This window comes from Schistocerca piceifrons, chromosome 7 (genome assembly GCF_021461385.2).
Source record: "Schistocerca piceifrons isolate TAMUIC-IGC-003096 chromosome 7, iqSchPice1.1, whole genome shotgun sequence".
Taxonomy (NCBI): Eukaryota; Metazoa; Arthropoda; class Insecta; order Orthoptera; family Acrididae; genus Schistocerca; species Schistocerca piceifrons.
The window spans coordinates 67,110,578-67,123,300 of record NC_060144.1 but is presented as its reverse complement, the minus strand read 5'-3'; the positions used below and the strand labels follow the sequence as shown (position 1 = coordinate 67,123,300).

Genomic DNA, 12,723 nt, shown 5'->3' with positions numbered 1-12,723 from the left:
TGAACTGTGAGATAGAAACCAAATGGGAAGTGCCCTGGTACAATTTTTCACAGAGCGTAATTTAATTATCACCAATACTTGGTTTAGAAATCATTAGAGAAGGTTGTATACATGGAAGAGGCCAGGAGACACTGCAAGGATTCAGATAGACTTCAAAACCATTCTTTAAACTGAAAGATATTTTCAGGGCAAATGAGGACTCTGACTATAAACTATTGATTATGAACTTCAGACTAAAACTAAAAAAATTAGGGAAGGTAGAAAGTTAAGTTGTGGGACCTGGAAAAATTTAAAGAACCAGAGGTGGTTGAGAGTTTCAAAGGTAAAATTGGGCAATGATTGACTGAAACAGGTGAGAGGAATATAATAGAAGACACACAAGTAGCTTTGAGAGATGAAATAGGGATGGCAGCAAAGGATCAGATAGGCAAAAGGATAAGGCTTAGTAGAAATCCATAGATAACATACAGTATGTCGAATATAACTGATGAAAAGAGAAAACATAAAAATGCAGCAATTAAAGAAGGCAAGGTTTGAAAGCACTATATATTTGATCAGCCGCTGACTTGCTAGGCCTAACACAGATGAGGATTTTTTTTTTTTTTTTTTTTTTCTTCAAGGTTTACTCCCTTAGCCTTTGAAGAGCTCTCTCCTCCACAAGGCAGTGGCGTCCCCTTCTAATTATCTCCAGGGACAATGGGTTGCATCATCTGGCATCTCCCCCATTGTGAAGGTCTCCTCTGCCGAAGGTGCCATTAAGGTCTTCACCCGTAACCCAGGGCATGGGTTCCATATTATAAACCCATGAAGCTGGGTCCCTACCTCAACTTAGCCATCCTTTCATACCGGCCTACTGATGTGGAGGATGCCCACTCCCACAGTATGGATGCACCACACAAGATTTACTCAAGTGAATGATGGTGATTGGGACAACACAACCATCAAAGATTGTACAGTAATTAATGAATTCCAAGTCAATAGACACCCATTACCATAGTGTGAGGTAGAAACAGCATTAAAGAGCATGCGGAATGTAAAGTCTGTAGGCTCTGATGATCTCAGTTCAAACATGATGACATCAGCTGGAATATTAGACTTACATTAGCAACATAGTGTGTTATCAGTGATCTGGGAAGAAGATAAAATCCCAGAAGATTTGAGCAAAGGAGTCATCATCCCTCTGTTCAAAAATGCCAATCGACAAACATGTGGAAATTACAGAGGCATCACGCTGCTGTCACACACACGAAGTTGTTAGAAAAGATCACAGAAATGAGACAGAGAAAGACAGTAGAACCTTTGCTCTTATAGAAAGAGAAGGGGAAGTAGATGGAGATGACATGGAAGATAACATTCTGTGGGAAGGACCTGACAGAGCATTGAAAGAACTATGTAAAAACAAAACTACTGGAGGAGCAAACATTATCCTAGAATTGCAATCCTTGGGAGAGCCAGCCACGAAAAAACTATTTCACATTGTGTGCAGATAGATGAAGCAGACAAAATACCTTTAGACTTCCAGACAAGTTACTTAAAAAAGAATGGAAAAACTGGTGGAATCGACTTTGGGAAACACCTGTATCACTTCTAGAAAAATATAGGAAGACACGAGGCAAAGTTAACCCTATGACATGTCTTACAACAAATACTGCAGAAAGGCGAAGTACACTGATAGCCTTTGTGAAGTCAGAAAAAGTTTTTGACACTGTTGACTGGAATACACTCTGCACACTGTAGTTGTGTGAGTCAAAGAACATGAAAGGGAGGCAGTAGTTGAGAAGGGAGTAAGGCAGGGTTGTAGTCACTCCCATATGTTACTTAACCTGCATGTTGAGCGAGCAGTAAAGGAAGTCAAGGAGAAATTTGCAAACACAGTTTAGGGAGAAGAAATAAAAAAGTTCAAGGTTAGCTGTTGATACAGTTGGAGATAGCAAAGGACTTGGGAGATCAGTCGAAAGAAATGGGCGCTATATGGGCAACGAAAGAAATGATGATGGCTAAAGGAAAAAGGATATAAAATGTAGACTGGCAATAGCAAGAAAGCTGTTTCTGAAAATGAGAAATTTGCCAATGTCTAACATATTTAAATGTTAGTAAGTCTTTGCTGAAGGTATCTGCATGGATACGTTAGTGCAGAAGTGGAACGTGGACAATGAGTAAAGCTGACAAGAGGAGGATCGAAGCATTTGAAATGTGGTGCTACGGGAAAAATATTGAAGAGTAGACAAATAAATTGAAAAATTGAAGTTGTGGTGCTTAATTGATTTGGGGAAAGAAAAAATTTATGGCTGTGTGTGTGTGTGTGTGTGTGTGTGTGTGTGTGTGTGTGTGTGTGTGTGTGTGTGTGTGTGCGTGCGCCCACCCACGTGTGTGCTGTTTGTAGAGGGAGACCAAGGGAGGAATGCAGTAGACAGGTGTAGCTTGCAGTAGTGATAGAGATGAAAAGGCTTGCACAGAAGAGACCAGCATAGAGAGCTGCATCAAACCAATCTTCATTCTGAAGACAACAGCAGCAACAAAAACAACAACAACTTTACTAAATAAGACTGGATCTTCAAATGAAGTTGAATTAAATCATAGAGAATTTGCATACTTACTAAATCAATGCTAACTACTACCCCTTTGCCCCCTCCCCCCCTTTTCACTCCCCCCCCCCTCTCTCTCTCTCTCTCTCTCTCTCTCTCTCTCTCTCTCTCTCTCTCTCTGTCACACACACACACACTCACACACCACATGTTACCAGAAAACCATCTGAGCACTGTTTATAGAAATATTATGAATAAAACACTCACCATTTCCATAAATGATGGATGACATGTTCGCCTAACAACTTTTGTTTTCCTTTTTGTAGCCTTATTGTGATCAGGAAGTAAATACACTTTGACGTAAGTAGAAGGTTCCTGCCCTCCTGCGACCAAAGGCAAATCTCTGGCATGATAAACCATCACCATAAAAACACCACGCTGATAATGCAGGGAGAGTTTCAACTGGCCTCGGACTCTCCCAGTTTCACCACGATCTTCTCGGCGTATTTTTGGCTCTGCTAAAAAAAAAAAAAAAAAAAAAAAAAAAAAAAAAAAATCAGGTAATAGGTGCTATATATATATATATTTCAAAAAAAGAAAGAACTGATATGGATGGCATGCATACCTTTCACTTTCCTTGCACGTATATCTGCCTCTTGTTGATCTCTCAGGAGAGGGTGAAAAAAAGTATAAACCAAATCAGAATGAGATATTTCATCGGCCATCTCAAATAAAGACTTCAGGAAGCGCTCAATATCTACTCGCCGCTTTTCAGCTACTTGTTTTATATTTGATCGACCCATTGATAATCCTGTTGGCAAACTGTAATGAGAAAGTAACTTTCCTTAGGACTGTGAAATTTCATTTTCAATCACTCAGATTTCATATTTGAAAGTTCAGCAGTAAGTATCTGATAAGTGATACGATTCATATTTTAAATGACTGTTACTCTCTTTTCTAAGAGCAAAAGATTTGCTTTGGCATGTTTTCGAAGTGCAATAAATGAACTTTTAATCTGAAGCCAAATGCATTCTGCTAAATTTGTGTTTTCAGCTGTCATTAACTTTTTGGAAATTAAAAGCACTCTTTGAATTAGTATGATACTTTTGTGTTTACAGTTTGTGTTGAACCAGTCCACAAAATTTTGATATAAAGCAGCTTTTCACTATTTCCTGCATAGTACACTTAAGTTCACTGGACACAGCACCTATTTCAGTAATGCATTTAACACATCTAGTGAACAATGTGCACGAAATGGTATTTTTATTTGTTTCTAGTAGAATTTCAGTGTTCACAAAAATAGTCATTTGCAACAGTGGGAGTACAAGGAAAAAAGTGGCACAACTAGGAACCATGAAATTTGTTGTAGTTTAGACTGGGCAAAATCAGATGACACAGACCTTACAACCAAACCGATTCATGCAGGGAGAAAAAAAATTATTTCATTCTTGGTCTCAGTTGCTATTGCATTTAACATACAGTAGAGTCCAGTTAATCCGAACTAACTGGGATCAGACCTTGTTCGGATTAGCCGGAATTACGGTGACAAGTTTCTAGAACGAAGTATACCAAGCAAATAAGTAGATACACCATGGTAACAAACAGGAACAAGTGTACGAACAATGGCTCATTCTCACTCCCTGCCCTTGTTCACGTGCATTGTTGAAACCTTTGTAGTATCTGAGGTCAGTGCACTGACAGTTGGCTTGCAAAGTGCTTGGTTATGCCAGTTATAGATCGCTGGCATGCGTAACAGTTGCATTGCATTCATTCAGGTGTAGTGGTGTATGTAATTTCATCATAAGTAAACGGAAACCTACAACATTAACTCTCAAAGAAAAATTGAATGCTTTGAAGCAGATAGACAATGGTGAGAATGTATCTAAACTGACAATGGAAATAGGTGTTGGTAAAGCAACCATTTGTGGTTGGAAGAAGAACTGAATGAAGCTCAAAGAGTCCTGTGCAACGTCTTTGGGAAAAATACTCAAAATTCGGCAGACTTTGAAACAGTCCCAGTATGATAAAGTGGATGAAGCTCTTTTCATTTGGTTTACACAGGAAAGAGAAAGGAGAACTCCTTTGAGTGGAGCACTGGTTCAGGAGAAGGCTGTTTACCTGAACAAGTTAATGAATGGTGATGAGTCTTTTAGTGCAAGTACGGGTTGGTTGGACAGATTCAAAATGTGTCATGGAATCTGTCAGCTAACAATTACTGGAGAGAGACTTTCTTCTGACCGTGATGCAGTGAAGGAATACTTCGGTGAGTTTGAAAAAAGGATGAGAGGGGGCAAAGTATTTTCCCCAACAAATTTATAACGTTGACGAGACTAGCTTTAATTTTAGGGCACTGCCAACAAAAAGCCTGTCATCAAAAGCAGAAGACCATGCTCCTGGTTTTAAAATGTGCAAAGATTGTGTGACTTTACTAGCATGCAGCAACACTGCTGGTAATCACAAGCTGCCTTTAATGCTGATTGGCAAATCTGCTAGACCCAGAGCTTTTAAAAACTGCAACATGAGGTCCCTGCCTGTATATTATCGCAACCAGAAAAAAGCACGGATGGATGGTAAGCTGTTCACAGAATGGTTTCACGGCCAGTTTGTTCCCCTGTTCAAAAGTTTTCTAAGTAAAATCATTTGTTGCCCTGTGCAATCCTTTCGATTGGTAATGCGCCATCTCACCTCAGCAGTGAAGAATTATGTGATGGAGAAATTGTGGCGAAGTTTTTGCTGCCGAATGTTACACCACTTCTACAGCCGATAGACCAGGGCATACTGCAAACATTAAAACTGATTTAAAGAAAACAGTTTTTAAGAATGCTGATCCAAGATGATAGCATTCCTTTAATGGACAAAATAAAAAAGAATAATGTGAAGGATGTTGTTTATTGGGCCGCTGAGGCATGGCAGAATATTTCACAAAATACCTTGAGAAAATCATGGAGAAAACTGTGGACACCTCTTGAATTTCAGCACAACCTAGTTGAAAATGAAGAGGAAAATCTACTACAAATGATACAGACAATCTCTGGATGTGAAGAAGCTAGTGAAGGAGATGTAGATGAATGGATTGAGTGGATGGGGCATGTGTGGAGTACCTTGCTGACGCGGATATAGTTGCTGCTGTGACTCAAGACCAGGAAGAAGTGGACTGCTCTGACAGAAGTGACAATGAGCCTGAAAGCTGGTGCCACACAGTGACGCAGCAGAAGCCCTTGACCTTGCACTATGTTATTTGGATCAACAGCCCACTGCTACACCTGCCGATTTGATGTTTATGAGATGATGGCGCAACTATGCATCATATAACAGACTGTCTTCATTACGCCAAAAAACAATGAGTTTTTGTCATCATTGCTGTATTTTAGTAAGTTTGACAGATTTTCTTTCATTTTTATGCATTGTTTAAAACTAATGTTTTCTTGCCAATTTTTCTAATACATGTATACTGTACTGCGCAAATTAAAATAATGTGTATGTACAGTAGTTTACTGCCCAGTTTTCCACACTTAGACTAACATTTTTCATGTTTGGATTAACCAAATGTTCGGATTAATGGGGTTCGGATTAGCGGGACACTGCTGTATGTTAAAATTCAAGACAAAGTCATAAAACAATATCTTTCATTCAGAGCAAAAACTTCTTGGCTCAAAGATGGTGCTTGGATGAGATTCATCATGTGTATAAAATATTACAGTGCAATATCAAACAATGGACAATCCAGGATGGGTCTAGTAACTAGAGACAGTGGTCACACACACATGCACATATTGAGTTACATTCTCAATCATCACTTGTAACTGCAAAATTTGTGGTTTCGAAAATGTCTCTTCTGTAAATATTAAAACTTGGTAATCATTCCAATGAAACAGTTGCACTTCCTGTGCCAGAATCACAGACCAGTTTTAGCAAAGTCACAGTGAAGCATTCAAGGACAATCGATCAACCTCTACACATCCCTTCACTTGTCTCATATGTAGTTGCTGCTGCATCTTTTTTTTTTTTTTTTTTTTTTTTCAGGTTTTGGTGTGTTACTACTATAACTGTTTATTTTCCAACTTCATCAGTGTATGCATCAATGACAATTTTCTTAACAAGTATATTCTCCTACTGTGTTGCACCATTAAGTTCAGAAGAGTCATTTGCTATATTTTACAGATAAGTTTCTGTAATGTGAACGTCTCCCTCATAATATCTTTCCAGAATAATCAGCTCATTTCTGAAACAAGCTACTAACAACTTCACTTGTCAAACCCAGGTGTCATATGTCATGGCTTCAAGGGCATAAAGCTACTATGCAGAATTCAAAATTTACACAGTACACACACGAACAGACATCACTAGATGAGTGTGGAACTACCCACTTAGACCATAGTGCATAAAATTTTGATATTTCAGTGTATATACTGGATGTTTCTTTTCATACCTGGAAAAAGTTTTTTTACTACTGCAGTTGATGTATGTTTTGACTTTCTCCACTTTTCCTCCTGCAACTGCTATAGCAATAGTGTCATTTTTGTCAGCACTCTAGCAAGAACAGTCTCATTTACCTTCCCGATAAAATGACTATGCAATCTGAACATGTGGTTTGTGCACAAGGTGACTATAATGATCTGGTTTTCCAAACATTTCTTTTGCAGTCCTCACTTTTCTTATAGAGATGGAATGTATTTCATTCAAAGGACTCTTTAATAGCTATTAGAAATTGCATCTTTTCACCACAGGGTACACACAATTCAATAACTGAACTGATGTTTGATAAAAATTCCTGACAGTTTACACATAGTTTATGAGTTAACTGACCATGGTTTCCTAACAGGACTAGCACCAGCTTCTACATCTGATCAATTCAGAGAATGTTGTTCTTCAACTGCAGACCTAAAATCTACACCATTCACACTATACGAGACTAATTTCTGGCCACTCACTGTTGCCAAAAATATTCTGCCAAAGCAATTAGAACAGAGAAAACCATCACTGCCAACATCTTTACCCTGAACTATTTCTTGAAATCAGCAATCTACTACAAACTTTTTTCCTAATGTTATATATCACACTTTTATGGTTATGCAAATGGTCAGCACACTTCAACTCATCTGTGTTCCCAATCAGGAAACATTCAAACACAATCTCTCCTGTGAAAATACCCTAAAGTTCAACTAAACAGTACAGTTTTCAAAAAGCTTACTGGTACTATTGGACAACAAATTTGGGGGACTGCTGTCTCTGTTTGCCTGTTGACAACAGAACTGACATTTCATGTATTCTCACTTTTATGCGTGAAGCCAAACACAAAGCATTAACTGGATGGTTTGACTGTTCTCAAAAGTCCTGTTACATTCTGGAATTATCTGCAAGCCTTCACATTCTTTTGAAGATCTTTGATGAATTAGTAGAACCTATGTACAGTAGCCAGCACAGAGTAACAACATTTACCTAGTTCCATTTATTCTGTCATATTTGTCCATGAGTTGATGAGAAAGAGAGAGAACCAGTGTGGTGCATTATCCTTTCAAGGGTATGTAGAACCACTGGATACATGCCATCTCCAAAATTTTGATAATTTCTGGATGGTGCTTTTGAGACAACAGAATATAAAACAAAGGCAGTAAAGAAATTAGACATGACAGCTAATAATTATTTAAATAAAAATAAGTTTTTAATATAACATGTTTTTAAATCTGCCTAAAAGTATAAAATAATTTCGCTTAGCCCCATTGTGATTCATAACCTCATTCATACAGTTCTGAAAATTTGTGGCTGAATTTTTAATAGCTATGAAAACACTTGTAAGATACATAACATAATTGATGCACGAATAGTTCATCACGTAACTATTGTCTATTGCTTGCACCCCGTATTTTTCATTACACAACTTTCATGGATTTTCACAGTTATTAAAAATTCACAATCACAAATTTTCAGAATTATCTGTATGAGGTTAGGAGTCTGTAGGGGAAAAGGTGAAATTATTTGATACTTTTTTATTTTAATTTAAAAATGTTATATTGAAATTTTATATTTTATTAAATAATTTTACTCCTTTTTAGGTGTGTGTGTGTGTGTGTGTGTGTGTGTGTGTGAGTGAGTGAGTGAGTGAGTGTGTGTGTGAGAGAGAGAGAGAGAGAGAGAGAGAGAGAGAGAGAGAGAGAGAGAGAGAGAGAGAGAGAGATTTCTCTAGGAGTTTTAAAATATTGATGAGATTATACAAAACCAAATTAAATTTCAGGTTTACTTCAATGTCTTTTCACCTGTTCATCTCTGAAATAGACTAATATTATCGCTATAATACATCAACCCCCCCCCCCCCCCCCCCCCCCCCCAATGAACCATGGACCTTGCCGTTGGTGGGGAGGCTTGCGTGCCTCAGCGATGCAGATAGCCGTACTGTACGGAGGGGTATCTGTTGAGAGGCCAGACAAACGTGTGGTTCCTGAAGAGGGGCAGCAGCCTTTTCAGTAGTTGAAGGGGCACCAATCTGGATGATTGACTGATCTGGCCTTGTAACACTAACCAAAACGGCCTTGCTGTGCTGGTACTGCGAACGGTTGAAAGCAAGGGGAAACTACAGCCGTGATTTTTCCCGAGGGCATGCAGCTTTACTGTATGGTTAAATGATGATGGCGTCCTCTTGGGTAAAATATTCCGGAGGTAAAATAGTCCCCCATTCGGATCTCCAGGCGGGGACTACTCAGGAGGACGTCGTTAACAGGAGAAAGAAAACTGGCGTTCTACGGATCGGAGCATGGAATGTCAGATCCCTAAATTGGGCAGGTAGGTTAGAAAATTTAAAAAGGGAAATGGATAGGTTAAAGTTAGATATAGTGGGAATTAGTGAAGTTCGGTGGCAGGAGGAACAAGACTTTTGGTCAGGTGAATACAGGGTTATAAATACAAAATCAAATAGGGGTAATGCAGGAGTAGGTTTAATAATGAATAAAAAAATTGGAGTACGGGTAAGCTACTACAAACAGCACAATGAACGCATTATTGTGGCCAAGATAGACACGAGGCCCAGGCCTACCACAGTAATACAAGTTTATATGCCAATTAGCTCTGCAGATGACGAGGAAATTGAAGAAATGTATGATGAAATAAAAGAAATCATTCAGGTAGTGAAGGGAAACGAAAATTTAATAGTCATGGGTGACTGGAATTCGGTAGTAGGAAAAGGAAGAGAAGGAAACGTAGTAGGTGAATATGGATTGGGGGGAAGAAATGAAAGAGGAAGATGTCTGGTAGAATTTTGCACAGAGCACAACTTAATGACAGCTAACACTTGGTTCAAGAATCATAAAAGAAGGTTGTATACATGGAAAAAGCCTGGAGATACTGACAGGTTTCAGATAGATTATATAATGGTAAGACAGAGTTTTAGGAACCAGGTTTTAAATTGTAAGACGTTTCCAGGGGCAGATGTGGACTCTGACCACAATCTAATGGTTATGAACTGTAGATTAAAACTGAAGAAACTGCAAAAAGGTGGGAATTTAAGGAAATGGGACCTGGATAAACTGAAAGAACCAGAGGTTGTACAGTTTCAAGGAGAGCATAAGGGAACAATTGACAGGAATGGGGGAAAGAAATACAGTAGAAGAAGAATGGGTAGCTTTGAGGGATGAAGTAGTGAAGGCAACAGAGGATAAAGTAGGTAAAAAGACGAGGGCTAGTAGAAATCTTTGGGTAACAGAAGAAATATTGAATTTAATTGATGAAAGGAGAAAATATAAAAATTCAGTAAATGAAGTAGGCAAAAAGGAATACAAATGTCTCAAAAATGAGATCGATAGGAAGTGCAAAATGGCTAAGCAGGGATGGCTAGAGGGCAAATTTAAGGATGTAGAGGCTAGTCTCACCAGGGGTAAGATAGATACTGCCTACAGGAAAATTAAAAAGACCTTTGGAGAAAGGAGAACGACTTGTATGAATATCAAGAGCTCAGATGGAAACCCAGTTGTAAGCAAAGAAGGGAAAGCAGAAAGGTGGAAGGAGTATATAGAGGGTCTATACAAGGGCGATGTACTTGAGGACAATATTATGGAAATGGAAGAGGATGTAGATGAAGATGAAATGGGAGATATGATACTGCGTGAAGAGTTTGACAGAGCACTGAGAGACCTGAGTCAAAACAAGACCCCGGGAGTAGACAACATTCCATTTGAACTACTGACAGCCTTGGGAGAGCCAGTCTTGACAAAACTCTACCATCTGGTGAGCAAGATATATGAGACAGGTGAAATACCCTCAGACTTCAAGAAGAATATAATAATTCCAATCCCAAAGAAAGCAGGTGTTGACAGATGTGAAAATTACCGAACTATCAGTTTAATAAGTCACGGCTGCAAAATTCTAACACGAATTCTTTACAGATGAATGGAAAAACAAGTAGAAGCCGACCTCGGGGAAGATCAGTTTGGATTCCATAGAAATATAGGAACACGTGAGGCAATATTGACCCTACGGCTTACCTTAGAAGCTAGATTAAGGAAAGGCAAACCTACGTTTCTAGCATTTGTAGACTTGGAGAAAGCTTTTGACAATGTTGACTGGAATACTCTCTTTCAAATTCTGAAGGTGGCAGGGGTAAAATACAGGGAGCAAAAGGCTATTTACAACTTGTACAGAAACCAGATGGCAGCTATAAGAGTCGAGGGACATGAAAGGGAAGCAGTGATTGGGAAGGGAGTGAGACAGGGTTGTAGCCTATCCCCGATGTTATTCAATCTGTATATTGAGCAAGCAGTAAAGGAAACAAAAGAAAAATTCGGAGTAGGCATTAAAATCCATGGAGAGGAAATAAAAACTTTGAGGTTTGCCGATGACATTGTAATTGTCAGAGACAGCAAAGGACTTGGAAGAGCAGTTGAACAGAATGGATAGTGTCTTGAAAGGAGGATATAAGATGAACACCAACAAAAGCAAAACGAGGATACTGGAATGTAGTCAAATTAAGTTGGGTGATGTTGAGGGTATTAGGTTAGGAAATGAGACACTTAAAGTAGTAAAGGAGTTTTGCTATTTGGGGAGCAAAATAAGTGATGATGGTCGAAGTAGAGAGGATATAAAATGTAGGCTGGCAATGGGAAGGAAAGCGTTTCTGATGAAGAGAAATTTGTTAACATTGAGTATAGATTTAAATGTCAGGAAGTCGTTTGTGAAAGTATTTGTATGGAGTGTAGCCATGTATGGAAGTGAAACATGGACGATAACCAGTTTGGACAAGAAGAGACTAGAAGCTTTTGAAATGTGGTGCTACAGAAGAATGCTGAAGATTAGATGGGTAGATCACATAACTAATGAGGAGGTGTTGAATAGAATTGGGGAGAAGAGAAATTTGTGGCACAACTTGACTAGTAGAAGGGATCGGTTGGTAGGACATATTCTGAGGCATCAAGGGATCACCAATTTAGTATTGGAGGGCAGCGTGGAGGGTAAAAATCGAAGAGGGAGACCAAGAGATGAATACACTAAGCAGATTCAGAAGGATTTAGGTTGCAGTAATTACTGGGACATGAAGCAGCTTGCACAGGATAGAGTAGCATGGAGAGCTGCATCAAACCAGTCTCAGGACTGAGGACCACAACAACAACAATACATCAATCTGTTTAGTGGTTATTTTGCTAAGAAATATAATAATGAAGCAAGCAAAATTAATTTTGTATGTCATCACAAACAAAACTTGACAAGGAAAAAGAATAATTGGCCAACTTAACTCCTTGTCAAGGAGCAACGAAATTATCAAGAAAACAAAAGTGATGCTGTACAAGTCCATCATAGAGGTTATCACTACAAACGATGCTAAAATATTGAAGCTAACCAAAAAGGAGAGAAATAAATTGATGTCCCTTGAGTCAGATTTTTGGTGAAGAACTTGTCGCATCTCCAGACTAGTACACATCAGAAATAAGAGAATACGAGAAATTATACGAAAAAAGATGCTATTTTTGATGCTATATATAGCAAAATATTAACTTGATTTGCCATCTCCAATGAATGGATGATAAGTGATGAGTAAAAAGAATCAATGAATGGACACCAGCTGAGTGAAGAAATTATGGAAGACCACCTAGATGATGGATGCAAGACGTTAACTACGTGATGAATTCAAGGGGCCTTCAGGAAGAAGACTGGACAGGGAAACTGTGGAAGCTGCAAAGCACAAGACGACTACTACTACTACTGTAAAAATACTGCA

General features: G+C 38.7%; 1 protein-coding gene across 2 annotated transcripts in view; it reads right to left on the bottom strand.

The window, feature by feature from the left end:
* LOC124804953 (phosphatidylinositol 4-phosphate 3-kinase C2 domain-containing subunit alpha) overlaps window positions 1–12,723 on the bottom strand; it is a 248,117-nt gene that overhangs the window by 17,902 nt on the left and 217,492 nt on the right. Inside the window, exons 26-27 of one of the 2 annotated variants that reach the window (XM_047265340.1) lie at window positions 3,151–3,347; window positions 2,793–3,043 (exon numbers count right to left, since the gene is read on the bottom strand). In XM_047265340.1, coding sequence (XP_047121296.1) covers window positions 2,793–3,043; window positions 3,151–3,347 — 448 coding nt within the window. The remainder of the gene's footprint in view (window positions 1–2,792; window positions 3,044–3,150; window positions 3,348–12,723) is intronic. The other variant, XM_047265341.1, reaches the window with a different exon arrangement.